The 26867-nt window shown below is 40.7% G+C and overlaps 3 protein-coding genes, 1 long non-coding RNA gene and 2 pseudogenes across 5 annotated transcripts; 4 read left to right on the forward strand and 2 right to left on the reverse strand.

The window, feature by feature from the left end:
- Positions 1–724: 724 nt before the first annotated feature.
- On the reverse strand, positions 725–8190 carry LOC148720401 (uncharacterized; annotated as a pseudogene). Its single transcript, XR_015993383.1, has 5 exons — positions 7990–8190; positions 4587–4657; positions 3475–3581; positions 2809–2917; positions 725–1967 (listed from the first exon to the last, which is right to left on the reverse strand). The product of XR_015993383.1 is annotated as an uncharacterized LOC148720401 (transcript).
- Positions 5565–7067, forward strand: LOC148720402 (uncharacterized). Its single transcript, XR_015993385.1, has 2 exons — positions 5565–5797; positions 5926–7067. It is a non-coding gene; the product is annotated as an uncharacterized LOC148720402 (long non-coding RNA).
- A 313-nt stretch (positions 8191–8503) lies between the features above and the next one.
- On the forward strand, positions 8504–10005 carry LOC148720403 (uncharacterized). Its single transcript, XM_088739325.1, has 2 exons — positions 8504–8771; positions 9461–10005. The coding sequence occupies exons 1-2, from the start codon at positions 8504–8506 to the stop codon at positions 9709–9711; spliced, it is 519 nt and encodes a 172-aa protein (XP_088595451.1). The 3' UTR covers positions 9712–10005.
- A 922-nt stretch (positions 10006–10927) lies between these two features.
- Positions 10928–14785, reverse strand: LOC148720404 (uncharacterized). The gene has a single exon (XM_088737621.1). The coding sequence runs from the start codon at positions 14783–14785 to the stop codon at positions 10928–10930; it is 3858 nt and encodes a 1285-aa protein (XP_088593747.1).
- A 6216-nt stretch (positions 14786–21001) lies between these two features.
- On the forward strand, positions 21002–22588 carry LOC148720405 (uncharacterized; annotated as a pseudogene).
- A 2057-nt stretch (positions 22589–24645) lies between these two features.
- On the forward strand, positions 24646–26557 carry LOC111347037 (uncharacterized). The gene has a single exon (XM_022954295.2). The coding sequence runs from the start codon at positions 24860–24862 to the stop codon at positions 25439–25441; it is 582 nt and encodes a 193-aa protein (XP_022810030.2). The 5' UTR covers positions 24646–24859; the 3' UTR covers positions 25442–26557.
- Positions 26558–26867: the final 310 nt, after the last annotated feature.

The following is a 26867-nucleotide window of genomic DNA, read 5'->3' on the forward strand; positions in this document are numbered from 1 at the left end:
CGATGGCAGATTATATCGTATAAAATAAAGAAAAGTAAAATATAACGAAAATTGCAAAGTTTTGCAATCCTATTCATGGCGTGCGTGTGATGCAATCACCATAATCACGGATTTGTTGACCTTGACATGACGTCGATATGGCATTGTGATATGACGTTGATAAAGCTCGTTAAATACCAAACTAAGTTTTACAACTTAAAGGAGAAAGGCTTTCATTTAAGTCCGTGAAATGAAGACAATCCTTACTTTTAATACACACAGCACGAACAATCAAATTTAAGTTGGCGTAATGGCGACTTAAAGCTAGCGTAAAGTTCTCATTTACGAAACTTTACGCTACCTTTACACTACGTAAAGGCACATATGCATAAAGGCAAGCTTTACGCAACCTTTATGCATATGTGTAAAGTTGGTGTAATGAGACTTCTTTAAGCCGCCTTTAAACTTGGAGTAAAGCTAGCGTAAAGTTCTCATTTACACAACTTTACGTTACATTTACGTTACATAAAGGCAAGCTTTACGCTACCTTTACGTATATGTAAAGTTGCTGTAATGAGACTCTTTAAGCCGCCTTTAAATTCAGCGTAAAGGTAGTGTAATGTCAACTTTACGCTTAAAGGTGCGTGTAAAGCGACAGTAAAGACACGGTACTTCCTTACGCTAATTTTACACCTGGCGTAAAGACAGTTTAATCCCAATGTTATGCTTATTAAAGCGACACATGTTACTTCTTCAAAATGATTTATTTTTTTAAGAAATCTGCTCGCAAGAGCTTCTGGGTTACTAAATACTGTAATATTATATTAAAAAGACGAAATTGTGAACCTCTTGTCATGTCAAAAAAATATCTTAAAAATATCTATATACATCTATGTATAAAAGTCATAACCCTTCTTCCAGTATCTTCAAAATAGAACAGAGGGAAACAAAAATTATAAACCGTTTTCTCATTTCAATTGACAGATACTACAATAATTATTGTTTTAATCGCTCTCATCTAAGTCGCTGTAGTGGCCTACAGGTTCTGTTCTTTTTTGGATTTCGGGCTTTCTTTTCTAACATTTCTTAACAGTATCACTAAAAATGACAAAGTACAATTTCCGTAATAATTTAATATTAATTAAATAAACTTAGTAAACATGGCAAGTGTCAACTCACTGCAAAGTCGCCTATGCGCACTGTCCTTTTTTGATTAGTGAGCTTTCTTTTCAAATATTTCTTAACTGTAACCTTAAAAAGATAAACTTGTGCACTTCAAACAAAACTATGTGAGCCATTTACTCATAAATATTGAAACTGGTGTACTGCTGTCTTCCTGAAATTGACCAATCTTTGCAACTTTGGGGTTCTCCCAGAATAAACTCAAGGGTGCTCGTTGTAGTCAATGCCATTAATGTTCAATAAACTTAGTACTCTGGAGAAGTGGCAGCTCTTTTTAAGGGCCTACGCACAGTGTCTTTCTTTGATTTTGGCACTTTTTCCCTCTTTGCTGAGGTGTCAGATGACCTTCCTGTTCCTAAGAGTCGGTTGCTGTGGGATGGAGTTCTAGGTGTTGGAGGGTAGCTGAGGACGGGGGTATTGTGAGATGATATTGTAGGTGTTGGAGGGCTAGTAAATGTTGCTGGGTCTTGAGGCCTCACTGCCCATTCCAGACCATCAATAGGTCGGGGCTTTGTACATGGCATTGAATGAAATCGCCTTGCCACCATGTTCACTCTTGCTCGCACATTTAGGCTTTTAATATGCGCATCACCAAGAGCTTTTTTTACTTTTGTCAATGCTGACCTTTCCCAAGGCAATTTTTTGACAAGATACCCAGAAAGTTTGGGTTGTCCATTTTCATCATCTGAAAAGTCTGACTCGTCAGAGCTGGTGTATTGGGAACTTCCAACAGTCTGCTCCACCAAAGCTTTCTTCCCCCCTGACCAAGGCATGGTCTTTTGGGTTTGAAGTCTCCTCTGGATTTTCTAAGCAATCAAAGAAAAAGCTCAAAAATCAACAAAAGTAGATAATATTCATCTAACAGAGAGCCAAATCATTGAGATTTTAATCTTTTACTAGTTGATTACCGCTATAAGATTACTAAGCTAATAAAAATATTTGCATGTGTGATCATTAAAGATGGCTCAATGCAGTTTCGGACACTTAGATTTTGATGGGTTTCTATAAACATTCTTTATCACTTGATGCTACAATTAAAGTCGGGTTCACAGGAACCTTAAATTTTCAAACAAATTTGTGGTGGCTGTGAACCCTGTCCACAGAATTTCTTTTAAATTTGTCAAAAGTTGCATCTTATCATGCTTATCAAATTAAGGGTGTTTTTTAGGAGGTTGCTATGGTAACTTATTGTGTCACAAAAATAACAATGTGGTCACCAATGATTAGGCAGTATTCTTATACATGTACCATGATTGTAGCATCAAGTGATGGAGAGTGGTCATAATAACCCATCCAAATCTAAGGGCTGGAAACTGTTTTGAGCCACCTGACAATTGACAAATCCAACTCAATTTATAAAATAGTATTATATGTATCATATACATGTATCTAAGAATAGCTTGTTAATAGATATTAATGTCCACAAATTCTCAGGAGTTACAGTTTTGAAAGGCAAAAATTTTACTTGCAGACATTCTCTAACTAGAAATAACTCACATTTTGCAACCTTGCCAGAGTTAATTTTGAGCCATGTTTAAAACTCAAGAAATGCCTAATAACAGGAGATACCGGTGTTAGCCTAACATTCATAAGTTTACAGAGATTGTACTGAAAAGGTAATTACGGCATATTACAACAGAAACTTACATCTCTCACTCTCCCCTGCTTCCGACAGAGATTCTTGTGAGCCTCTTGCTTCCCTTTTTTGCTCTCATTGAAGCATCATGTAGACTTTTCAAATATGTGGCACCAGCACCTTAGGAGAAAATGTTACACCATCAGTACAGTGTAATGGGAGAATTAAAATTTTCATTCACTCAATAGTAATAATTGTTTTAATAATCCATCAAATGTTTTTGCTGATGTGTGATTGGTTTAAATGTAAATGTGTCATGTGACTGAATATTCCATGTGCAGTGAAACTTGGGAAATATTTGATTGATACTGCACATGTAAAATGCAGAAATATTAAAAAAGGGTAATAAACTCAACAACCTCCATTTGGCATGAAAAAATGATCAGATATATGTCCTTGGACATTATTTGTACCACAAAGTTCAGAGTTTTCCTCAAGCTACGCTGTATGCTCTTGGAAAACTGTTCACTTCTTGGAACAGATGTCTGCGAACAAGTATCTGAGCATATTTCCATGCCAAATGGAGGCTGGAGAATAACCAATATACCAGTAACCCACAATAAAATACTGAAAGCAGAATGTACAATCTCTGGATGTGTGGGCCAATTCTGGTCAAAGGGCAGACTTTAAAAGCCCTCTTTGTAATCCTGCAAATAACTCTTATTCGTTGCTCATACCTTTCATCTCAGCTACAGACCAGGGACACTTTTCAGTTCCCATGTGATCAGCCACAATTGCATCCATAACTGTTTTTGTGACTTCTTCATTGGTTTCTGATTTAGAGCTATCAAAAGTTTTTTACAAAAAAAAACAATATAAAAGAAATTCAATGTTAAGTTTGGTCAAGAGGAACTTTTTGCATGGCCAAAAATTTAATGTGCATCCATTATTTAAAATTATACTCAGTTTGTCACAAGCATGGACTGCAAAGCAAAGAAAAATCTGATATTCCAACTGGAGTCCAGTGCACAACTTTCTGTACATTGCTTTTATGCTCTAGCAACTGAGCCAAATACATACACAATATGTGCATTGCTTGATCTTAGTGCCCTAGTTTCCTACAGTGTAGTGTCCTTGTCTAATACTTGTAGTAAAAATATTTATTTCCCCACAAGACTTTGCACTAGGTAAAACATTTAAACATGCTCTTTAATTTCTGGGCTTTTAAAAGGACATTGTCACGCTATTTGGCAACTATATAAAAAGCTAGAAGGTGCCTTTCCATCAATTGCATTCCAAAACTAAGTCTGGTTTGGTTATTAAAGACTATTGAAGGTTCTGAAACTGTTTCCTGTCACCTATCACTATGGATGACAAGGATGGAAATTGATTGACACTTGAAAAAATCGACCAATTTTTTCAAACTTTGATGCTATATCTTCAAAAAACCCTCAAGAAATTTATTATGGTTAGCCTTCTCTGATAAAATGCATTTTATATCTTCATCATAGCTTTACAGAAGCATTTTGTTTATCAGTAAAGCCTTAAAGTAATGATTTCAGCACAGAATTGACCTAAAACAGCAAAATCCTCATGACAATGCCCCTTTACACCCACAGGGATTGTGGAGCAAACATGCAATATTTATGTATAGCAGGGGACGTGTCACTATCTTTCCTGTAATGTGCCATATGGAAATTGTGTTGTCCTACATGTACATTTGCTAAAATTCAATTTCTCACTGTGTAAAACAAACAAACAAACATACAGAAAAAATCGTACAAACAAACAAACCAACAAACAACAGGGAACCAGGAAATAACTCTACTATCAAAGAAACAGCCTTTACCACTCATCCAACTTAAAGCCCTCAAAAGCTTCATTCTGCATAAGGACTTTGTACATGTTTCCGAAGTCTTGCTATAACCATCAGATAGAAAGAACACAAAGCAGTAAAATTAGTGGTAATTACCTCAGATACCTGGCAAAACAAACAAAAACAAATTAAAAATGGATCTATGGTAAATGTGCAGCTCTTCATGTATTTCCATTCCAGTTTCTCATACAATTTACAGTGTACGTGTAGATGTGCAATTAGAGTGATCTAATTTGAAACTTTGACACGCACATGATCATGCACCAAGTACATGTTCATGGCAAAATTTGTTGACCTCCCCAATCAAAGATTATGCCTTGTTGTGGCATCAGCATTGAAAACAGCTAGCAGATAATTATTGCAAGTCCATCACCTTTGGAATGATAGACACCTGAAGCATTGCAAGAAAAGAAACATGAAAGAGGCAAAATGCTGATGTTGGTATCCTGAAGTGATCTAGCACTTTTCCAAAAACAGGAACTCCCAGACAGTACATGTAGCTAAAGTATGCTTTGTTGGCTGCAAAGAGGACATTGGGAGGAAATGAAAGCTCTCACCCCCCTGCTCTCGAATTGAGAACTGTCCATGACTTTGTGGTCAAAACACACAATTACATGAAAATGATAAACTGTATGGTATATCAAATATACAAACAACAAATGTGTTATATTCTGCGAAGTTGGGAGCAACTTCTGGTGAAGTAATACACTTATTTACTTACTAGGTAAATCATCCCCCCCCCCCCCCAAAAAAAAAGTAAATAAATAAACACCACCACTCTCTCATTGAGACCAGGCAATGTCGGGAAACGTCTTCACACCACAGATGGCACAAGTTTTTTTTTACAACAGATTGCATCAAATTCCTTAAATATCTTCACCATACACAGGCGGCCAAAGCTCACTGCTAGAAATGCAGAGGTGACTCTTGGTTTGAGTGGTATAGTTTTACCATAGTTAGTAGAGGGGACTGGTTAGGAAACGCGGCAAACTTCAAAGGGCCGGCCTATTGTCTGTCCCCTGAGCTTCGCTTGAACGTCACGTGATCAATGACCCTGCACAGAACCAAAACAACATGAAAGACATGAACAACTTATTTTTCTTCGGCGACGATTTTGATGCCATATTGGAAACTTTGGAGAACGAGGAAGAATACAAGGGCACTTTGTCGAAGCAGCTGACTCTGTAAGTCTTTTAGAAGCCTTTAGAACGTTATTTTCGCCCAAAAACTTTGTAGTTATTGATGCCCTTAGCAACGGCATCGGTCGTAGTACAACAACATATTTTTTTACTGAAAGTCTTTCGATTTTTAGGTTCAATACGAAGAGGGAATTGTCTGCTAGTTGTGTCAAAATAAATGCAAGACTAAGCTGGATTAAAAAGACATAAGACAATAAAGCATAAGGAGGAACAAGCGCGGGGAAATCAACCGACTCAAGAAGCCAAATTCACTGCTGAAGACTTCGAAGCGTTATCAATCAAAGCACGAGATAAAATAATTGCAAGAAAAATCTACCCTCAAAGCATAAAAGAAGAGCTACGAAGATATACGAACTGGGATGAATAATATATGGGCTTCTCAGAAGTAGAATCCATGTATATGCGTTAGGTTAAAACTGGAAATGCAGAACAATTCTACTCGAAGTTTCTTCAAGAATAGGCCTCAATTCAACAAAGATTTTTGTGGGGTTGTCAAGTAATGCGGCAACATTGCTTAGTACCAAAGTGGCTGATTGTTTGATAGCTCACAGCAAACAGAAAGATGAATCACCAAATCCCAATATCCGTACTAAACTGTGTGATAGAGAAATGGCAGGGTTACAACATATTGGAGGATATTTTCTGCACAAGCTTTATAGTAAGGTGAACAATGTATATAATCCCACAGCACATACCGAACAAACAGCTTCAATACTGAAAGCTGGTAAAGCAGAAGATTTGCATGTTGCAGGGAGTCAAAAACTAATTTCATCTTTAAACCGAGGTGGACTTTGGGTTATTTCTAAACAAGCTCAAACAATTTTTAAGAGAATAGAACATAATTTTAGGATTCTGACCTCAGGAAGTCTCCAGCTGAAGATTGACAATGCTAAGATAGAATCCAAATCAGCTTGTGATGTTCAATTGGTCTCAGCATAAAACACTATGTTGTTGGACTCAGACATAGTGGTAGATAACAGCATTGCAGAAGATGTTTTGGACAGCATTATTCATTTATATGTTACTGTACGGTGTTTTTCACTGGCCAAAGATGTTATACAGAAACACAAGTTTCAATGTAAACAAATGAAAACAAAAACACTACGAAAGGAAATTTGTAGAGCCAGCAAAGAACAAGAAAGGCAGATATAGTTAGAATTAAGAGCCTGCAACAGTTTGTCAATAAGTAATTTATTACAAAAGATTAATTTGGTAGCTACAACCTGCAACATATTAAATAAACATATTAAATATTGCACATTAATGGTTATTTTATGGACAAAAATGAGTATAAAGGCTATATGGTTAAAGTATCTAACATAGAGTAACTTATTTATTTTCAGCCAGTCTTCTCGCCACTTCTTGTATTCTGCGTTTCGCGGCGCCGGTAGCTTCCAGGTTCCAATTCCTTTGCCTCTCCTACACGTTCCACAGCCAAACACAAAACAATTTTCACCTGGCATTATGTCCACTGACTTGATTAATGTTTTTAGCTATATTCTGAAGGTAAGATGTCGCTCGATCACGGAGAAAATCCAAAAACTTAAACGCTACGTGACTGTCGAAACAAGCCCGCGGTACCATTTTGGATTTATGTGTGCAGGGTCATTGTCACGTGACCTCGATAAAATCGAACAATAACCTATCCGACTGAAGTTTGCCGCGTTTCCTAACCAGTCCCCTCTACTAACTATGGTTTTACAAACGGTTATTTATAAAGGTTTGTATGGGATGTAATCGGTTTGCCTTAAAAGCGCGAAAAAATGTCATGTTTTGAAATAAAATTGACTTACCTTATTGCCTTGTTGTATTCTTTGTTGATTACCAGCGTCTCAGGCCATTTTGAAGAGTTTTCGGCGAGTTAGCGCTACTTTGGTGTTCCACTGCTAAAAGAAAGCAGTAATACACTTGACATTTTTCTCTCTTTTAAGGCAAACCGATTACATCTCATACAAACCTTTATAAATAACCGTTTGTAACACTACACCACTCAAACCAAGAGTCACGTCTGCATTTCTAGTAGTGAGCTTGGACTGCCTGTGGGTCATACTGAGCACGTGGTCATCTACTACCTCACGGATCATGGAGGGCACGAAATTTATGAACAGGCCGAATTTTTGAACAGAACAAACTAAGCGATCATGGTTAACAGGAAACCAAGATAAAAATATACTTACACGACACTGCTGAGGGACAGGGGTCTTCCTTTTTCTTTTCCTGCTTTCTCGCTCTTGTCCTGAATTTGAAGAGCTCTCTATTTTTGCACCGAGTTCTGCGAGGATGCATTTCTGCTCGTTGTCGCGCGCTTCCAGGTCCTCTCGAAGACGCACGTTTTCAGCGATAACCCTCTCTAGCAAAACAATGTATTGATCTTCCATTTTGCGGATGAAGAACGTTAACGATCACGAAGCTAAAAGGATAAATGAACTGAAAAAAGAACGCTCACAACCGGAAACATCACAATGAAATGGCCTTTAATCACGCCGACAAAAGGGCCCGCCCTGTTCGCGCCAGTAGACGAGATGTACTGATTGGCTTTCTTCCACAAAAACGGTAGGTGATTGGCTGAAGTAGTTTACTCTAACCCAGTATCTTCTCGGTCAAAAAGAATGTTGACATGCGCAGTGTTGTCCTGTTTGTTGTATTGGTTCGGCGCAAATGACAAAATTTCGGTAGTTCACGATTTGCAAGATGTCTTCGAGGAGTCAGTCTCGCTTGAGAAAACAATCTAGACTATGGCGTGGCCATTGCAATGAATACTTATCGAGAGCAGCTTTCTGGAAACATCGTAAAGCCCATTGTAATGTGCACAGTGAACGTTGGACGACTATAAAAGATGACGCTGAAAATGTTGAACAAGAAGCAAAGAGAGGAAAGTATGATCCTGAGTTCCACGGAGAACCGGACCTATCTGATTCTTCAGGTGACGAGGATCTTGAGACAGCTACATTTAATCGAGGTATGTAGCGGCTTATAACTATTCAAGACTGGTCATAAAACATAACAAGATACTAAGAAAGTAAATACTAGACTGACGACTGCTCTAAGTGAAGAAAAAAAAAACATAAGCATGCTAGCTGCCCCAGTTGCTCCACGTAATCCCAGCACAGGGTTTAGTACCCCCTAAATTCATCTCCATAGCGTACACTACAAAGCTCTGAAACGAAGAAAACTAGCCATCCAGAATTAGTGATAATGTTGCTGCTGGGATCTGCCATGGACACATTTCAAAGCCCATGCAGAATGCCAGGCTAACAAATTGACCTGACCAGAGGAAGGGAGCGCACAGTTCTTAATAAGCCATAGACTGAAGAGTCACGTTTCGTGTAATGAAACTTGGTCATGGTTTTCTAAGCTATATGTCAACATTGGCTGCTAGGCAGTTGATGTACATGAAACAATAGGACTCCTGACCTAACAGTAAGCAAAATAGATTTTGAAAGATTACAACAGTATTCCCACCTAGTCTTCTTGCTTATTGTTGCTGTGTGCACATATTTTTTTTCTGTCAGGTAAATTGGAAAAGGCAAATGGGAATGTGTTGGGTTGAAATGAAAAAGGATTTAAAGCAAATGGCAAGGGGTTGTAATGTCACCGGACTTAGGTTTCTACAAAATTTGGAGATGTTTTATTACTTTTGTTTAACAGGTTCTACCCAAGTTGATGATTGTGAGGATTCATTCAATTTGGGTGATGACATAGACTTTCTCAGTGCAATGAATGACTATAAGGAGGGAAATAAGTCTGATGAGGTAGACTTCCAATGTTATACCTATATTGTTATTTTGAATTTAACTCAAACATGTAAGGCACACACTTCTGTAACAAAGCTAATTTGTAATCACTGGTGTAAACTCTTACATTGTACATGTAAGTCTTGTAATACCTCAGTTTTGTAATATTATTATTCTAAACACAAGCGAGGCAAAGCTTGCGATTGTTGTTACAGTCTCCTCGGAGTGCAAGCTAACTTGAGTATCTGGGCTAAACGTATAATCTCCCATTAAGTTGTTGCATGCACATGTGGGGAGAACACTGAGTCTTCAGCAAGTAGCTTTTGTGCAGAAATGACAAGAACTGAAAAAACCTGAATTTTTAATTATCTCATGCAGAACATGATGCATGGTCTGGTTTTTGTCAGTTATAACAATAGTGAACAATAGAAATGTAAAACATGCCTCTTCTTATGTGCAGTATTTGCTTTCATGATTATTGTGTGTTTGTTAATCTTCTCATGTGCACTTGTATCTCTTCACTGCTAATTAATTGCTCATGTAATACCAGGGCTGCAAATAACATTTGGACATTGGGTGACCAAAATTTGCTTGTGTCCAACAAATTCTCAATTGTGGTTGGACATGATGTCTGGGAAATTTTTTTTTTCGTAATGCATTTTACAGTAAGGATGAAGAAAATCTGCCTTGAGTAAATTACTAAATCTTACTCTGTGCTGGGACGATCTTATTAACTCAAGGGTTTTGTAAGTCATGCAACGACATTAGCTACCTGATAGGTAGCATTTGATAATGCCTGTGAAAAAGCAGTGAGTTGCTTATTTTTCTTCAAATTTTTTGAGAGTCATTACAGTAAAATTTCTCAACAAATTAAATACAGTTCACAAATTATACACAAGCTGTACAAGCTCTACACAAGCTCAGAATACACAAAATGTCCCCTCTTAATGTGAAGATAATTATTTATTTCTATGTGAATAGGCGTTCCTGTCGAAGCCTATCCCAAAGTCGATAAGAACGTGACGAGGGTCAGAATCTTTGTAGAAATCCCCGTTTTATTCTGAAAACAATCAGTTAACGGCGATTATCGACGTTTGGTAAAGGATCCGGAGGCGGACAAAGGTAAAATTAAACAGCTTCGAAAGATACAAAATAGCTCGAGCACATGCACGTGGAAAAAAAGGAGCCGTGTTTTTTTTTTGTTGTATGCCCGGATGTCGGGTGAGAAACCGCTGTCCAAATGAGGGCGTTGAGCATAGGCCTCAACATGCTCCCCCCTTTGAACTAGCTAAACTTAAGAGCACGTTCAACAAGGCTACTCGGATCCTAACAGTTCGTAAAAAGCTCAGCGTTAAAAAAGGCAGACACTAAATGTTCGTTGCTAATTTGACTCCTCCAGAAGACACAACTTTGAGATTGGACGCAGCAGCGTCGAATTCTTGGTCTTGATCTCGGCTGTACGAACCAGGCCATCCTTGCCAGGAAACACCTTTGTAACTCGACCTAGCAACCAGTGACCACGAGGGGTATTCTCTGTTACAACAAGGACCAGGTCGTTGACTGCCAAGTTGCGCCGTTTGAGAATCCACTTCTTGCGCTCCTGAAGCAGGGGTAAGTATTCACGCAGCCATCTAACCCAGAAGTGGTTTGAGAGAATTTGGCCCCTTCGCCATTGCCTGCGGGAATACAGGTCTCTGTCTTGGAAATCTCCTGGCGGCAAAGACATCCCTTTTCGTTGTTGTAGGAGATGACTGGGAGTAATGGGTTCGCAGTCATCAGGGTCGTCGCTGCTTGGGCATAAAGGCCGACTGTTGAGTATTCCGACTGTCTCAGCAAAGACAGTTCTGAGGGTCTCCCTGGTAATGAAGGCATGAGGGTGACCTAGGATGGCCTTCATGGTACCACGGACACTCCTGATGAGTCGCTCCCACACCCCGGACATATGGCTGGCGGTTGGGGGGTGGAAATGCCACTTTGTCAAGGGTTGGCAATGCCATTCGACATCTTTCTCATGCAGGGATCTCTGAATGATGTTGTGGTCCAGGTCTTGAATGGCATCTCTAATTTCCTTTTCACCACCAGTGAAATTGGTACCATTGTCACTCCAGACTTCCTTGACGGCCCCACGAATGTTAATAAAGCGTCGCAGGGCTTGGATGAAGGCGTCTGACTCTAAGGATCCAACATCCTCAATGTGGATAGCCCTGCAGGTGAGACAGACGAAGATGCATCCATAAACTTTCTCAGAGCTACGACCCCTCTTGACGTGGAAGGGACCGAAGAAGTCCACCCCCGTGTAGGTAAAGGGTGGCTCATGAGGTGTGAGTCTGGGCTTCGGTAGGTCTCCCATCATCTGTTTCATGACACCTTCATGTCGTTTGCGGCAGGCTATGCAGGAGCGTAGTATACGTCGGGTCAATGCGCGGGCGTTGAGAATCCAGAATTTCTGACGCAGTGTAGATAGCACATGTTCCCGACCTGCATGTCCAAAGATCTCATGGTGATGTCGAACAAGCAGTGTAGCAATGGGATGCTCGCTTGGGATCACCAATGGATGGATGGCTTGAAAGGCTACTGGTGCATGTCGTAGCCGGCCTCCAACGCATATTGTACCATTGACGAGGATTGGACTAAGTGTACTTAACTTACTGTCTTTCTTCACAGGTTTACCAGACTCCAAGGCTTCCAGCTCTCCTTGGAAATACTGCCGTTGGACCCTTTTTATGATGGCCTTTGAAGCGGTGAGCATCTCTGTTAATCTGATCCCGCCATGGTTAGATATGGCTGGTACACTGCATTTGGACCTGACAAATTGAAGAAAACGCATGATCAATGCCACAGTCCTGACCAGCTTAGGCCATGAGGAAAACTTCCTCAACAATTCATCCAAGGAGGAAACAGCTGTAGCTGTTATACTCTGATTGGTTCTCGGAGTGATTACTTCCCTGTCATTCTCCAGGATGTCACCCACTTTGCGGTGAGGCCAATGTTCCTCTGTTTGCCATAAGAATTTGGGTCCAGTCCACCAGCGGCATCCAGGGTGAAGGGCTTCTATAGGCATGCCTCGAGATCCATCATCCGCTGGATTCAGGGTTCCTGGGACATGATGCCACTGATCGGGTGTAGTATGCTCATGGATTTCCTCTAATCTGGTGGCAACGAAGCGATGGAATCTTCTCGTTTTGTTCTTGATATACTGGAGCACTGTTAGTGAGTCGGTCCAGAAAACAATGCAGTCGATGGGAAAATCAAGCTCAGCCCTAATGAGGTTGCTGGTTCGGACTGCCATCAGGCTCGCCATGAGCTCGAGGCGTGGGATGGTTGGTCTCCTGAGGGGTGCATTACGGCATTTACCGAAGACAAAGGAGCAGTGTGTTTGGTCACCATGGTTGTCACTCAGTCTTAAGTATGCAGAGGTTGAGTAGGCATACTCACTTGCATCGCTGAACATGTGGAGTTGAACTGTGCAATTGCTCGGCATACTTAAGTTCCTGTAGCAGCGAGGTAACTGGATCTCCTCAAGCTGTGGAAGAGAATGTGTCCAGCGTCGCCAAACTTTCAAATGGTGGTCTTGGATTTCTTCGTCCCATCCAACCTTCTCTTTCCAGAGATCTTGAATAAGCACTTTGACTGGGAGCACAAATGGTGACAGGAATCCGAGAGGGTCGAACAGCGAGCTTATGGTGGAGAGAATTCCACGCTTCGTGGCAGGTTTGGTGGAAGTCACTGTCTTGAAGCAGAATACGTCCCTCTCAGCATCCCAGTGAAGACCCAAGGTACGATTGATTGGTAATCTGTCCAACTCAAGGTTAAGAGTTGGATTGGCTCTTTCTTGGGAAGGAAGCGCAGACAGAACCTCTCTTCTGTTGCTCAAAAACTTGGTCAGGTGAAAGCCGCCCTCTTTCAGCATGGCAACCAATTTAAAGGCAAGGGTGATTGCTTGATCAGTTGTCTGAATAGACTTAAGGAGGTCGTCGACATAAAAGTTACGACGGACGGTTTCTGCAACTTCGCTGCCATACTTGTCCTCATTATCGTCAGCAGTTTGTCGCAAAGCTTTATTGGAGCAACAAGGGGAGGATGTGGCACCAAATATGTGGACCTGCATCTGGTACTCCTCGGGTTCATCACTGAGATTTCCAGTCCACCACAGGAACCGAAGGGCATCGCAGTCTTCAGCAGGTACCCGAACTTGGTGGAACATCTGTTCTATGTCTGCAATGAGAACAACCTCCTCCTGTCGAAACCGCATAAGAACACCTGCTAGGTTGTTGATATAATCTGGACCTTGTAGGAGTTCATCATTCAACGAAGTGCCTTGAAACTTTGCCGCTGCGTCGAACACTACACGGATCTTGCCTGGTTTGTTGGGGCTAGTAACAGGATGGTGGGGAAGGTACCAGGTCTTGTTACTTCTTTGTTCAGCATGTTCTTTAGTGAGCTTACGAGCATGGCCTTTGGCAATGTAACCATCGATAACTGAACGGTACTTCTCATGCAGGACTTCATCCTTCTCAAGGCGTCGCCCCAGGTGACGGAGACGTATTTCAGCCATTGCGCGGTTGAAGGGAAGGTCAGGTGGATCACGTCTCCAAAGGAGTCCCATGCAGTAATGGTCATTTGACTTTGAAATCGTGCTGTTAATAACCCGTTCGGCATACCTGTCTTCAACTGACATGGACTTGTAAGGTTTGGTAGTGCCAAGAGACTCCGACTCCCAGAAGAGTTCAACTTGATGGTGGAGGGAAATGTCATTGGCGGAGGTATGGATGTGGTAAACATTGTGGCACTGTTGTGTCGTTCTTTCACCTGATCTACCGAGGACAGCAAAGCCAAGGCACGAACGGATCGCGATGGGGTCATTTGGTCCTCCATGACGAACCTCCAGGGGAACAAACACTTCAGGAATATTTGTCCCTATGATGAGTGAGATCTTCTGCCTTTCAACTTCCGGAAAAGGAACATCTTGAAGATGCGGCCATCTTTCTTTGCTTATGGCTATGCGCTGGTGGCGCAACGGGATGTTGAGCTCTTTCCCAGACCACACTTCCTTAAGCTGAAGCTGTTGTGGCTGTTCGTCAATGAGAGACTCAACTGCAAGATTAACCCTTTCTCCCCTTTGAAGCTCATTGCAACTGCTCACAGTTGAGAGGAGTAAATGGTCAGGTCGGCCACAGAGTCCTAGGGAGCTGACCAATGATGGGTCCACGAGAGTGACTTCAGATCCGGAGTCTAGCATTGCGTAAGTGGTAACAGCCAACCCATTACTGCCAATTACTCGCACCGGTACGACCTGTAAGAGGACTGTTTCTGAATCCCCTGACCCTGCAGTGGCACAGACAGGCGTTGAGGTTGTGGCATTGACTCCTGAAGCTTGGTCCTCCGAAGTAGAATTTCCAGGTGTCTGCTGAGCCTGTGTTTGATGAAGGAGCGAGTGGTGGAAGGCACCACATCCTTCAACTCGACATCTGAACCTGCTGGGGCAGGTATCTGTTGAGTGTTAGGTACCCTTGAGGCAGTTAGGGCACAGCCTCTTCGTAGTAACGAAGGACATCCTTTCCTTTGGCGTCTTCGCCTTAAATGCTTCACATCGGTAGAGTGGATGTGCTTGACCACAGTGGCGACAGCTATTTGTTTTGTCTCTGCCTCTCTTTGGAGGCGTCTTAGGTGGCGGCCTCCCACCATCGTTGATATTCATTGTGTATTTAGGAGTGTCCATTTTCTCATTTGGTGGCAGCCGTTTGTTCTTGGAGTTGTTATTGTAGTTGAACTGCTGGGGTTTGCCACTGACTGGGTGGTTAGCAATGTTTGCATGCTTGTTCACAAAACCAACAAAATCCGTGAGAGTTGGGAAATGTTGGCCCTTTGTTTCCAAGTCACAGGCCAGTGTGGCAAACTTGTCCTGAAGTGGCTTTGGTAGCCGTTCTGTCATGTAAACAATGTTACCTTGGTTGACTTGCGACAGACAGTTCATGGACGTTAGCGTTGCAAGGGCTCTTGTAGCAGTATCAGCAAATTTCCGAAGGTTGATCTTGTCGCTGACAGATATGGGAGGACCCTTTACCAGACTGTTGATGACAGAGTTAACAATCACACACGGTCGTCCATACCGTTGTTCGAGGATTTGCAGTGCTTGATGGAGTCCATCTTTGGATGTCTCAAGGCCTGCTACTGCCTGTTTGGCGTCCCCATCTAAGAACTGCACTAGACGAGTCATTTTGCTGCTATCATCCATATCTTCTCGTGACATCACAATGCGCTCAAAGCGTTGCTTAAACAAGGGAAACTCTGCAGGGATGCCACCAAATTTCTGAAACTGAATAGGTGGGAGGTTTTGGTTGTATGCAAGCTTTTGTTGAGTGGTTGAAATCTCTTTCATGGCTGTAGCAACCATGGCAAGAACTTCTCCCTGAACAGAAGGCATGGGCGTTGCATTCACACCTGAGGTGCCCAATGGAGGCTGAAAGGGCGTTGCCCAAGGAGAAAGGCTGCTTGTCACGGGCACGCTCGGACCACTGACAGTAACAGATGAAGCACCACTCTGAGAGGTGTTCACAGTCGTCACTGGTAGTTTGGTAATGGGTGGAGGCTGATAGAGCAGTGTCGGCGGAGTGAGATTGTTCATCACAGGTGGGCTGAGACCGCTGACAGCGGCTGTGGACGGAACACTGGTCTCGGGTTTATTCAAGGGCATGATTGAAACTTTGGTGGAAGCTGACATCAATGAACTCTGCACTACGGATGTAGACGGATTGGGCTGCACGAAAGAAGCATGGCCACTTAATACCAGTGGACTCAGATCACTCGCCAAGGTTGTGGATGAAACACCAGGGAGGTGTGCAGGCATGGCCGATACATCGGGTGTCACTGGTGGTACAGAATGCGTGACAGAAACCAACGGAGGATTAAAAATGCTGCCAGACAAGGGTGGCGCACGCTCGAAAGATGTTGACTCCACTAACGATGACTCGTTGTCTGAAACTCCCCCTTCCATTTCTTCCGTAAGTTTGGCTTCTAAGTCCGTAATGGCAGCTGCCTTTCTTGCTTCGGCGAGCTTGAGGTCTGCCTCGGTCTTTAGGGATTCCAGCCTAATGATGGCCTTTAGTTCCTCTTCCTCGGCTTCTCGCATCCGGGCAAGTTCACGTTGTTTTCTTTTCAGCTCTAACATCCTCATTTCTTCTTCAATTCTCCGTTGTCTCTCTTGTTCCACAAACGCAAGAGCCAGTTGAGCCTTTTCCGCCTCTAATCTGCGGGCTTGTGCTTTCGAGCTGTAAGTGCTGCTTGAGCGTCGCGATGATCGGTGACTACGTGAGCTCGCGAATCCCTGATGCCTTAAACCAGTCGGTTTCTGCAAATCCTCCATTACCCACTCATTGAACTTGGTTGCTGCGTTGCAAATAAAGTTTTCAACAGTTGTAGAAAGGCTTGTCCTTTGCTCAGCTAAAATGTCGAAACGTTCAGCATTTTCTGTTCTTTCGCCTGGTTCAGCGACATCCATAAATTTATTGTGTGACAAAACGAAGTTCTTCCACAGCGTTTCGTAATGGTCGAACCTTTCCTTTACTAAGGTCACATTCGACGGGTCTTCGTCCTGTAACAATGTTTCAATTTCGTTCTGAACTTTAGTAAGAGAGCCAAGGTGACCAGCACGAGAGCGCTGCAGGGATAACGCTTTCTCCCGCCTGACATCTTCGGAATTTAACAGTGTGGAGGGTCGCGACTCGCGTTTGTTGACATCGTTGTTTTCCATTTCACAAGGAAGGAACTTCTAATTTGCTAACATGTGAATTAACGAAGGTGGAACGTATCGAATTTTAGCGATTCGCTGAATAATTGTGGTGTTTTCGACGGAGGTTGTCGCTTGTGAAGGTGAAGGTTATCTAGCCAAGTTGACCTTGTGCATGCAAGCGAATCTCAATGGTTAATTAGTGAACGGCGCGATAATTGCTATCGAGACGGCGAAAACAAAGCTAATCGAATAAGACCATGAATAGGCGTTCCTGTCGAAGCCTATCCCAAAGTCGATAAGAACGTGACGAGGGTCAGAATCTTTGTAGAAATCCCCGTTTTATTCTGAAAACAATCAGTTAACGGCGATTATCGACGTTTGGTAAAGGATCCGGAGGCGGACAAAGGTAAAATTAAACAGCTTCGAAAGATACAAAATAGCTCGAGCACATGCACGTGGAAAAAAAGGAGCCGTGTTTTTTTTTTGTTGTATGCCCGGATGTCGGGTGAGAAACCGCTGTCCAAATGAGGGCGTTGAGCATAGGCCTCAACACTATGTATTTTATTAATCTGGTGGAATTTCTGTAAGAATTTGTTATGGTCTCCTTTATTTGCCTAGCTTCCTTTATTTATTATTGTTGTACTCATTTTCTTTTGCCTGTCATTTTTTGTAATCAAACTCATATTTGGGTAAACAAAATAAAATTGTAGTGTTTGAATTTGGTTTCCACTCAATTAGTGCTATGGTGGAACAGTGATAACACAGACCCTCATAACAGTGAAATGATACATTTTACTGTTAAAATAATAATTATAGGTACCAGTGATAAAAATGCAAACCAAAGCAAGGAAGTTATAGCTTGATAATTTAAGAAAATATAGTTTTCAACCTTTTTCGGTGATATCTGACCACAATTTGTTTTGTCTGACCAAGATGGTGTCTTGGCAGGACCTACAGTACCTACATTTTGGTCACCCAATGTACTTTAAGAGAAAAACATTGCAGCTATTGATTAGCGATGCTAATCAGTTACATCAGTTTGCATGAAGTATAAACCCAAAAATAGAGAGAAAACAGATACATGTAAGGCCTTGTTAATAATATAGCCTTGAAAGTTTGCATATTCTCTACAACAATGCCAGCAATCTCATAAAACTGTTGGCTGTGTTCAGGTTTAGAAATTAAACGAAATCAATGACAAAATAGTTTCACATTTAGCTTTTAGGAACAAATACTTTAAAGAAGGCTTGAGGCAAGGAGGCATTTTCAGACTGTAAGGTTAATTGAAACATAGGATTGCTTTATAGGCTCTGAGTTGTAATTGTAATTACTTTTTTGATTGTTATATAAACAACCCTTTATAATGAGAGCAAGAAAAACACTCTCCTTTCTGTTGTTCCATTGACAGCCTCTAGATATGAGCAATTTTGGGCTCTGATTGGTTCTTCGTTACTGGGCCATCAGCTCATTTCAAACCAGTAGATTATCATAAGTATCCCACTGGCAAGTAAATCTTGTATATACTTTTGTAGGCAAGAGTGTTTCTCCGAGAGAATGTATCTTTGGCTCTCAACATTCAGGGTTGTCTAGATAATTATTACTTAATATGCCGCTTAATCCTACCATGCAATGTTCGCGAGGAATCATTAGTTTTTTAGATTATCTTTAACTTCTTCTACTCGACTCGATTTTGAGGACTAATTGTCAAATATCCAATTGGTAAAGAAGTTGGCCCTGTGGGCAGTCCAAATAAATATTTCTTTCAGAGAAAAGAGTCTTACATTTATTTATACCTTTCCCCGCTGGTGTGCAAGGCTGCTGAGGGTAAGAGGGTACAGAGATAAGTTCTGACATCTTAACGTTCCTTTACACAAAGTGTGCCTTTACACAAACTTTAGGTAAACGGCGTAAAGGAGCATGCATGATTCTGACCATCTTAATGTTACCTTTACAAAAGCGTATTTAAACGTTCGGTTAGTAAAGTGTGCATTACATCACCTTTACATCCCTGGTAAATAAGCATAAATTTGACCCATCAACTTTACGCAAACTTTACAACTACTTTACATTTAGTTGAGTAAAGTGCGAGTTTACGCCAACTTTACGTTTTGAGTAAATAAGCGTAAATTGGACCCACCGATTTTACGCTAGCTTTACCTGGGCTGTACGTCGTGTTGCGTAAATCTTCCTTTACAGACCTTTACCAACAATGTAAAGTTGATGTAAAGTTTGTTAACCATCTTTACGCAGATTTACGCAACTTTAATTTGGCGTAAATCTACATTTTCATGCTGTGACAATTTTCGATAGAATGTGGCAAACACATAGCTTGGTACACTTTATAATCTTCTTTCAGTTTGTACTATGACAGGAACGAAACCGCGCGAACTGCAAGTACCCCTCGTTGTCTCTCGTGAATCCTTAGAAAAGTTTTCTTAGGATTTATGAGGAATAATGGGAGGTACTTAAAGTACTGCAGTTTATACTAGGTCCTGCACTTAGCCGGGTGGCCGGCTGGCTTTCCAATTTCACGCACTTTGGCCGTAAATTTGGCTGAAAATTTTAAATCTTAGATGGGCTTCTCCACCTTCCGAGCTTCCTTGATCCTAGTGACACATTTCTAACTCGAAGGCGTTTTTTTCCTAACTACGGTGTAACTCCTAAAATAATGCAGACTATAGGATACTATAAATGATTCGAAATCGCACCGAAATAATTAGTTTCATTTTGTTATTCAACCATGACAAGGACACTGATAAGACTGGACACAATCCTATCAGCACTTGTTAGGAAGTTTGAATAAGAATTATCAGTATGCCGAGACAGAAAAAAAACCAACAGGGAAGGCTTGCAATTGATCTCCAAAATGAGCGTGAATGAGACGAAGAGATCCCGTAACATTGCAGCGTTTTACTGGAGCCTATGACCACGAATTTGAAGTGCTTAAGGGCGATACCGTAAACTTCCCTTCATAAGAACTGAGCTAATACAACTTTGTAATGGCGTTCAGAAAGGCTCGAATCAAGCACTAGCAGTGCTAACCAAAATACATTTGCGTTTACTGACTTCTAATGAAGCCTGAAAACGTCATCAAATCGAGTTCATTTTAATACATTTAGAACAGAACAAAACAAACAACACGAATAAAACTGAAACAATAAAAAAGGGCTGTTCAGACTTCTGCCTTAAAGTTCACCTCAGCTTTCCAACCTTTCCCATCATATGGTAACATTTTAATGTCGTTAGTAGAACTCTCAGGACAACAAAGGTGTACCGCGCCAGGAGGATCAATAAGGATTTATATATAATTATATAGAAGGGTTAAACTTGGTACACGTAAAACAGTGCTTGATACATATAGTAGAGCGAGTATAACGTGTGATAAGCAGAAAAAAATCAATCAATTATATTTCATCCCTACAGACCTGTTTCGTGGTTGCCCACTCATCAGGATATTTTAATGACGGAACAACGCAGTACCATTGCTTATATACTATACTAATTAACATAATTGATTTGGTGCGAAAATTGTCAAGTCAGTTGTTGCGTAGGAGGGCTTTGTTTCTGTGTCGGCAGGAAGAGACGAGTTGGTTGCGTTTGTTGAGTGTAGATAGGTCGGGCCGGCAGATGATCAGGAATTTCTCTTTAAGGCATAGGTTGCATCGTTTGCTTGAGCTGTTGTAGGGCAGGCGTGAAGATAGAATGCGCCAGGTGATGGAATAGCCGATGGTGTTGTCTGTAAGTGTCCAGAACTCGTCTCTTCCTGTCGACACAGAAACAAAGCCCTCCTACGCAACAACTGACTTGACACTTTTCGCACCAAATCAATCATGTTAATTAGTATAGTATATAAGCAATGTTACTGCGTTATTCTGTCATTAAAATCCCCTGATGAGTGGGCAACCACGAAACAGGTCTGTAGGGATGAAATGTAGTTGGTTGGTTTTTTCTACCTATCACACGTTATACTCGCTCTACTATATGTATCGATCACTCTTTTACGAATACCAAGTTTAACCCTTATTTATTTATAATATTTTCTTTGCAGATTGTTGACCGAGACAAAATAGAAAATAAAGTGAAAATTCACTTTATTGGATATTCAAGTAATTTTGATGAATAGAGAGATGGAGATGACTTAGTTGACAGAGAAAAAAGTAGTCTTGGTCGCTTGGTACCACGATTCATACCAAGTGAAAATTCCTTGTCTGACAGGGCTTCAGCTTTATACAACCGTCTCGGCCGGGAATTAAAGTTTAGTCTATTTTCAACCAAAAGGGAGTCACCAGAGGTTCAGACTGAGATGCAGATTGACATGGATATCTATAAAACATATTTAAAAAATATTGGATTTGTAAAAAAGTGAAGAGGATGGGAAGTACATAGTGTTGACGATAACTCTCATTTACGCGATCTGCTTGGTAGTAGGCGGTTTGGGAGAATTAAAAATGTAAATGGAGACTTTTGTTATGTCATTCCTTTAACTGTAAGATTTTGGCTGCATGAAAAAAAGCCTGTGAAATAGTTTGTTTATGTCGGCGATACTTTTGTAGAAAGCCAGACTAAAAGTGACTTGCAAGTCATTTTTACATTGATGACATGTAGTCGTCTGCCAATATTGGTACCATCCACAGAAAGTTTAACTCGAATATTATGATTTTCTTTGAAAGCAGCGTTAGAAGGACTATTTTTCAGAAGAGTCTGCAACCTTACTTCTAGTCATTCCTTGATGCTCTGCTGAATCCCACAAGTATCATTGGGAGTACTTGACAGATTCCATTTACTATTTAAAGCCTTTATCTCTCCTTGACTTTCCATGACCGAGGTAGTTCCTTGCAAATCATAGAAAGTTCATGGTATGCTTCATTTGATATACTAAATCTTTCCTTTATGTACAGTAGTAAATTTATGTCATCAATCTCCTCATCAGTGAGTGTCTCGGCTCGAGATGAGTTTTGAATGTTATTGTTATCAACCAATGTGAGAGTCTCTTACTCTTGAGTGTTCTAATGGAAAATTTCAACTTTTAGTGGCAACAGAATTATGAAGTCCAAGAAATGAAAGTGGTTTCACAGTCTGTGACCATTTGCTTTCGAACTCTAGTTTGATGCCTTTTGCTATAGTCTACAAATGTTTTACTTTTGGCAGGACCCCTTGATTTCTTATCTTTTTGTGGTTTCATTAATTTCTGGACAAGGCCTTTAAGTTTCTTTTGAAATTTGCCAGTAATTTCTTTGTTTTTAGCAACAGCTTCCTTTATTTTCTGCTCAATTTTGGCCCTCTTGCACATTTCCTCTGTAAGATCTCCTTCAAGCTTTCTTTTCTGTCTCCTCAATTTATTGTTTTCTTTTTGGAGCATAACACAGTTCATTTCATAATAATATATCTTACAATACCAAGTTGAAAATTTACCCTTTGTCCACTTAGAAAAGAGTTTTTTCACCCCATTGCCTCCCATAGTTTTGGCTTTGGCTAGTGCTTGATTTACTCGCCAGATCTTTGTTTTGAATTCTTGGATCAGCCTATGATTTATTATTGCACTAGGGATTCCGCACTCCTGTCCGACTTTTTGTATAAGTATCCTTAAAACGGAGTTTCGTTTGCCTAAGCTTTCCTCTGGATCGAGTTCTTCATCACGGTCAGCCTCTTGTTGTAAAGATTTGTACAATTCGTACAGAAGTTTACTGCCAACAAACATGTAGAAAATTTATCAATTGCTGAACATGAAATAGGGCGCAATTTCATAAATTTATAACAAATTTGGAATTTATAGATTCAAAGATTACTTGTTTATTTGGGCCTGAAATTAAATGATGGATATTCTTTGTGGCTGTGATTCCCACCATAGCCGTTTTCCTTCTTTTCTTCGTCGTTTGGTACGGCCCCTACTGCACAAAACAACACAAACGTAATGCAAATTACAAGAAGAGCCCAGGCATTGCGCAACATCGCCAACATCTGCGAAGAAGTACTTTCCAAACGCCGATCTACATATATTTTTTCGCTCTAACACGTACGAATTTGGGGTAAAAATGTTCATTAGATCCCAGGCTTTCCAGATCAACCTGTACATACGCATATTTTAAACGACGAGGCCGCTTGAAGTGAGGACTGTGTTTTGGCCGAGCGGTCAATGCCAGTCAAGGTTTCTTTCAAGTTCGACGACTTCGAAGCCCGATTTACATGGTTTATTTTTCACTTTCCCTAAGTATTTTGCGACTTCTAGATAGAGTAATAAATATATATCGTAAATCTAACCATAAATTTAGAGAAAGTGATCGTTAACTTTGTCTAGTTTTGCTTTTCGCTAAAAAATTAACAATTTCCGCTATGATTTTGTGTCACTATCGGGGGCGTGGGAACATAGTTAATAGGCCGTTTCAACCTCAGGAACCGAACAATAGGCCGGCCCTTTCATGTATGCCGGCCTTCATAACCAGTCGCCTCTATTAACTATGCTGGCAACGAAAAAAAAAAAAAAAAAAAAAAAAGAGGCACGTAATTTTTTGGAATGATTATATCAGCAGTAAGGATTATATATATTTCACGAACACCCAGAAGGTTGAATTCAGAGTAACTGAAACGTTTCTATTTGAATTGCAAAGTTTATTTTGGTATTCACATGCTTTATCAACGTCATACCAACGTCATACCAACGCCAACACATCCGGATCGATTAAGATTATGGCAATTACATCATGCGAACTCAATGGATAGGATTGAAAACTTTTTAGTTCTCCTTGCATATTATTTCTCGCAAGCAAAACTGCAATCGTCAAATCCGCTGCCAACTCAACTTTGGCGCTGTTTAGCAAAACCTCTTTCTGTGTCTTTATCTGCATCTGCAAAATGTTAAATTATGGCAAAACAAAATCGGTACTTAAACTGCTCGGTATTCTCTGATTGATGTCTGTTTCGTCAAGTTTCGTCAGAGAAAAGCGAACGCGACAAAGACATCATCAGGTTGATTGAAAGCCAAGAGCAACCGCATACACATGTTTCTACCTGGTTGGGCGGTCTCGAAACATCTCGTCAGTTTAGTTTTTAGCAAACAACCCCAACGGCAAATGCTCAATGAATGGGTTAGACCATAGTTAGTAGACAAACTATGGTTAGACGAAACTTTTGCCGCTTTACAAGAACGAGAGAAAAGGTTCGAAATATCTAATGCAAAATTTACTTGCGAACCTGTCACCGGAGTATCCCGTAAAAATTGGTAAATTTTAATCATCAGTCGTAATGAAAGTTTACCATAATTTTTTGGTCAAAAAGAATACAAAGAAATTAACCGTTAACCGTAAATTGACCAAATTCTTAGCCTTTAGGCGCAAGAGCCATTGTTCCCTAGAGACCCTCTGACTTGCTCATAACCAATCCGCCATTTTGTTCTGTTGTCCTTTCACTCCTCTGCCATCAATCAATTCTAATGTCAACTCTCTGCAATCAATGTCAACTTTCTACACTGTCTAAGCTTAATTAATGCGTTCTAAGCCAATGAGCATGCTGAATTGAAAATTTCAGTTTGCATGCATATTATCAATTAGTCTCGTTATTTGCCGCCAGTGAATTTCCGTGTCGATCATCATGGCGTTGAAAGAGTTTTCTTGCGTCCTTTTCTTCTGTCTCTTTAGCGTGGGAAGTGCTACCTACTGCAGTTCCACGAGCGATTGCTTTTGGGGATCTGAAACCTGTTGTTCAGATGGCGTCTGTAGAGAAACTTGTTACTATTGCTCGTTCAGCTCTCAATGCGGTACGGGCGAAGAATGTTGTGATCACAAATGCAAGGATTCATGTGGTTGGAACGGCGGGTCTATCGCAGGTGCAGTTGTCGCTACAATAATCTTTTTCGCCATCATCATTTCCATTGCATCCTGTTGCTGCTGTGCTTGTTGCCCGTACTACCGCTATCGTACACCCGGTACTGTGGTCGTCACCCAACAGCCTTATCAACCTTTCGTCTCAACTCAAACGACGATGACGCAGCATGTACAAGCTCCTCCGCCAGTCGATTACAACCAACCACCTCCAGGTTACAGCCAGCCTCCACCGGGCTACAACCAGCCTCCTCCAACTTACCCAAGCTACCCTCCGCCTTCAACTCTGCATCCCCCACCTCAAGGACAAGCTCAAGCTGGTGCAATGCCTGCTCAAGTACAGACCCGTTAAAACGAGACAGCTACGTGTGTCCGCTATTTCACGAACGTTTTCAGACAAGTAACTTAATAGCTCTAAAACACTAGTTACGTTGAAAAGCAACACGCATGTTGGATGAGTTAGATTAGTTTTAAGCACAGGAATAATTAGTAGTGAAGTTTCTAAACTTTTGTGGCACTTTTTAAAATTTTTGGCACACTGCAAGTTTTCTAAGGTAAATACGTCTTAATACCGTTGTCTAAGCTTCTTATTTGGTTATTGAGTATTGCGCAAATTTATATTGGCTTGTTGAGTGAACGGCGCATTCTCCGATGCTTCCACAACCGTGAAGTGACGTTGGTACACGGATGGCTACCACTGCACAACATTACCCTACAAAGGATTTCTCTTGACTGATGATGAAAGTTTTTCTGGATTTGAAACCCGTAACTCCCTTTTTGTTAGATATTTTCCAACTCTTCCCATGGTATAGAAAACAGGAACTAACTCTTAGACAGCACACGTTGTCATTAAGGGCTAAATTTGTCACCTTCATATTCAAAGAGGCAGATGGCCGTTTAGGCCTTTAGACCTCACGAACAGTTGCTTCTAAACTACTCAAACAAGATAATTCACCTACTTCTAAGTCGCAAGTTCATTATTTTACAATCTAATGTCAATCCATCCTCTTTATTGTGATAATTCATACCAATCGTTTTATCAACCTATCAGTGTTTTTTTTTTCACCGATGCAGTTCATTGCACACAGCCGTGTAGTATTTTTTCACTAATATTTTCTCGCAATTTACCAAGTGTTTCTCAATTTTTTAGCATTAGAGAATTACCTACAAAACGTTTTTGAGAACATGACCCAAACAGTGAGTAGGTTCAAGTTATTAAGGGCTGTGTCGTTGCTGGAAGTATACAGAAGATATAATGCAGGTATTAAATGGCTCTGTAAGACAATGTACTTTTGCTTAAAACAATTTGTATTACGAGATATTTACCTCTATCATTCATTAGCTAGCACAGCTTGAAAATATTTAAGCTGACTTTTTGTACTTGATAAGGTAGACTATTTTTAGAATCTCGCGGGAAAAAAAATAAGCATCCGATGCAAAATAAAGGATAAAAGCTGGTAGTTTTAAATTCCTCTGTCGACAAACTTGTTCTTAAATGTATTCTCTCAAAGCCAACACCATTCATTTTTAGAGAAACGAAGAACACACTATTCCCTGACTTCTCTGAGAGAACTTGACACTGCAGTTGAGAAAAAGCAAGTAATCCAGCAATGCCAATTTTCCAATCACCGCAACCAGTTTGTCAACTTCCAGATCAAAATAGGAATCCTAAGACCAGGATCTCTATTTAAATTATCCTTGCTCTTTATCCTACCTTTCTTCTTAAATTTGTTTTATAACATAACCAAAGTAAAGCGCGCGCTCTGATTGGTCTATGT

The sequence above is a fragment of the Stylophora pistillata genome, chromosome 11 (assembly GCF_964205215.1).
Source record: "Stylophora pistillata chromosome 11, jaStyPist1.2, whole genome shotgun sequence".
Classification (NCBI taxonomy): Eukaryota; Metazoa; Cnidaria; class Anthozoa; order Scleractinia; family Pocilloporidae; genus Stylophora; species Stylophora pistillata.

Excerpts from the sequence above, each read along its gene's own strand:
- LOC148720404 (XM_088737621.1), bottom strand. The coding sequence starts at position 14,785 with ATGCTAGACTCCGGATCTGAAGTCACTCTCGTGGACCCATCATTGGTC.
- LOC111347037 (XM_022954295.2), top strand. The coding sequence starts at position 24,860 with ATGGCGTTGAAAGAGTTTTCTTGCGTCCTTTTCTTCTGTCTCTTTAGC.
- LOC148720403 (XM_088739325.1), top strand. The coding sequence starts at position 8,504 with ATGTCTTCGAGGAGTCAGTCTCGCTTGAGAAAACAATCTAGACTATGG. Across the intron at positions 8,772-9,460 it reads GACAGCTACATTTAATCGAG|GTTCTACCCAAGTTGATGAT; the intron begins GTATGTAGCGGC and ends TTTGTTTAACAG.